Below are 1,346 nucleotides of genomic sequence, written 5' to 3' on the forward strand. Positions count from 1 at the left end.
CACAATCAAGTCGTTGCACCACGAGTGCAGTGATGGGAAGGAGGATCATGTGCAGAACTTTGCACACTACAGCCATTTTGCGGAGCCCTGTAAACCCTAGATATACAAACCCTAAGGCTGTAGACCGCAGGGCATCAGCTCCCTCAAGTGGACAAGTAACTGAGCCGCCTCTGCTCTGCAGAAACTGTTTTTTAAGCTCCCTGTCCAGCAGTTTTTAAATGAGGAGAAGGGGCAGTCCTAGACAAGGGCTGCTGCTAGTTACAGCCCCAGGAGGGAGGTTGGTCTTTGGTTTTGGGGTCACAGCAGGGACACAGACACTGTGTCACTTGCTAACAAAAGGCACCACTAGGTTTCTTTGACCGTGACTGCTTGATTTCAGGCAATAAGATGTAGAGGAGTGGGATACTACACAGAAACAGTTCAGGCAGGCAGTTGTGCACACCTGAGATGCGAGAGTCTCAAACCATCAGCAGCCAGTTTCTTACTTTCAAATATTAACTAACTAGCTGACTTCACTGGACCTGCACGAGACTTACCGTGCGCTGTCTAGCACAGGGTTGTTCTAGGCTTTGTAGAATTCACAATTACACAAGAGAGATAGCTTAGGCTTCCCCCTTTACCAAAATATTACTGGTGTAGTTTAGTACATGTCCTGTCTTTTTCCTACTTTTGTCCTTTGTTTTCCAAATAGTGTAAAAGAAGATATAAACTCTGGTAGCTACTCTTGTGGACTAGAGAAGTAAAGGAATCTATCAGGACAGGTATCAATGTGAAATTAAAACCATGCTGATCACTTGCATTCCTTTTTAAAAAGCCAACCAGCCACAAACATTTTTTATAGGAGGAAGACTATAAATATATCAGCTTGGGTAAGTGAGGATCTTACCTAGCAACTACAAGCGATTAGCGACTCTGCTGAAGCCAAGTAAGTCTTCAGACTGATAGCACAGAGCTTGAGTTTGCAGCTGCAGACAATTTTAGGTCTGAGAGGCAAGAATTGCTCCACTGTAATGTCAAAGTGGGTATTAACAGCGGCAGCTAATGGCAGTAACACTTATAGAACTGTAATTCAAATTATAAAACTGTATTTACCCTCTTAATGATAGAAGCTATTGAGAATATTTGTCCAGTCTGCCTCTCGGCTGGAAGGTGAGGTACATTCCTTAGCAGTAGGATTGCACTGGGATGCATCTGTCCATTGCTAAGGAGCATTCACGCCCCTCTTCCAGTACTTCAACAGCAGCAGTGTATCCCCATACCTGTCCAGTTTCCTGGATCATGATGTTATCACTGTGCCGGTCACCTATCCCCAGCACATATGTTGCCACGCAGTAGCCAGCACAGGA

At 44.9% G+C, this 1,346-nt stretch overlaps 1 protein-coding gene across 1 annotated transcript in view; it reads right to left on the minus strand.

Moving 5' to 3' along the window:
- The window catches only part of PIK3CD (phosphatidylinositol-4,5-bisphosphate 3-kinase, catalytic subunit delta), a 20,016-nt gene that overhangs the window by 1,692 nt on the left and 16,978 nt on the right, over nucleotides 1–1,346 (minus strand). Inside the window, exon 20 of the mRNA XM_010282631.1 lies at nucleotides 1,260–1,346. This exon is cut by the window's right edge and continues 49 nt beyond it. Coding sequence (XP_010280933.1) covers nucleotides 1,260–1,346 — 87 coding nt within the window. The remainder of the gene's footprint in view (nucleotides 1–1,259) is intronic.

Source organism: Phaethon lepturus, unplaced genomic scaffold (genome assembly GCF_000687285.1).
Source record: "Phaethon lepturus isolate BGI_N335 unplaced genomic scaffold, ASM68728v1 scaffold50012, whole genome shotgun sequence".
NCBI lineage: Eukaryota > Metazoa > Chordata > Aves > Phaethontiformes > Phaethontidae > Phaethon > Phaethon lepturus.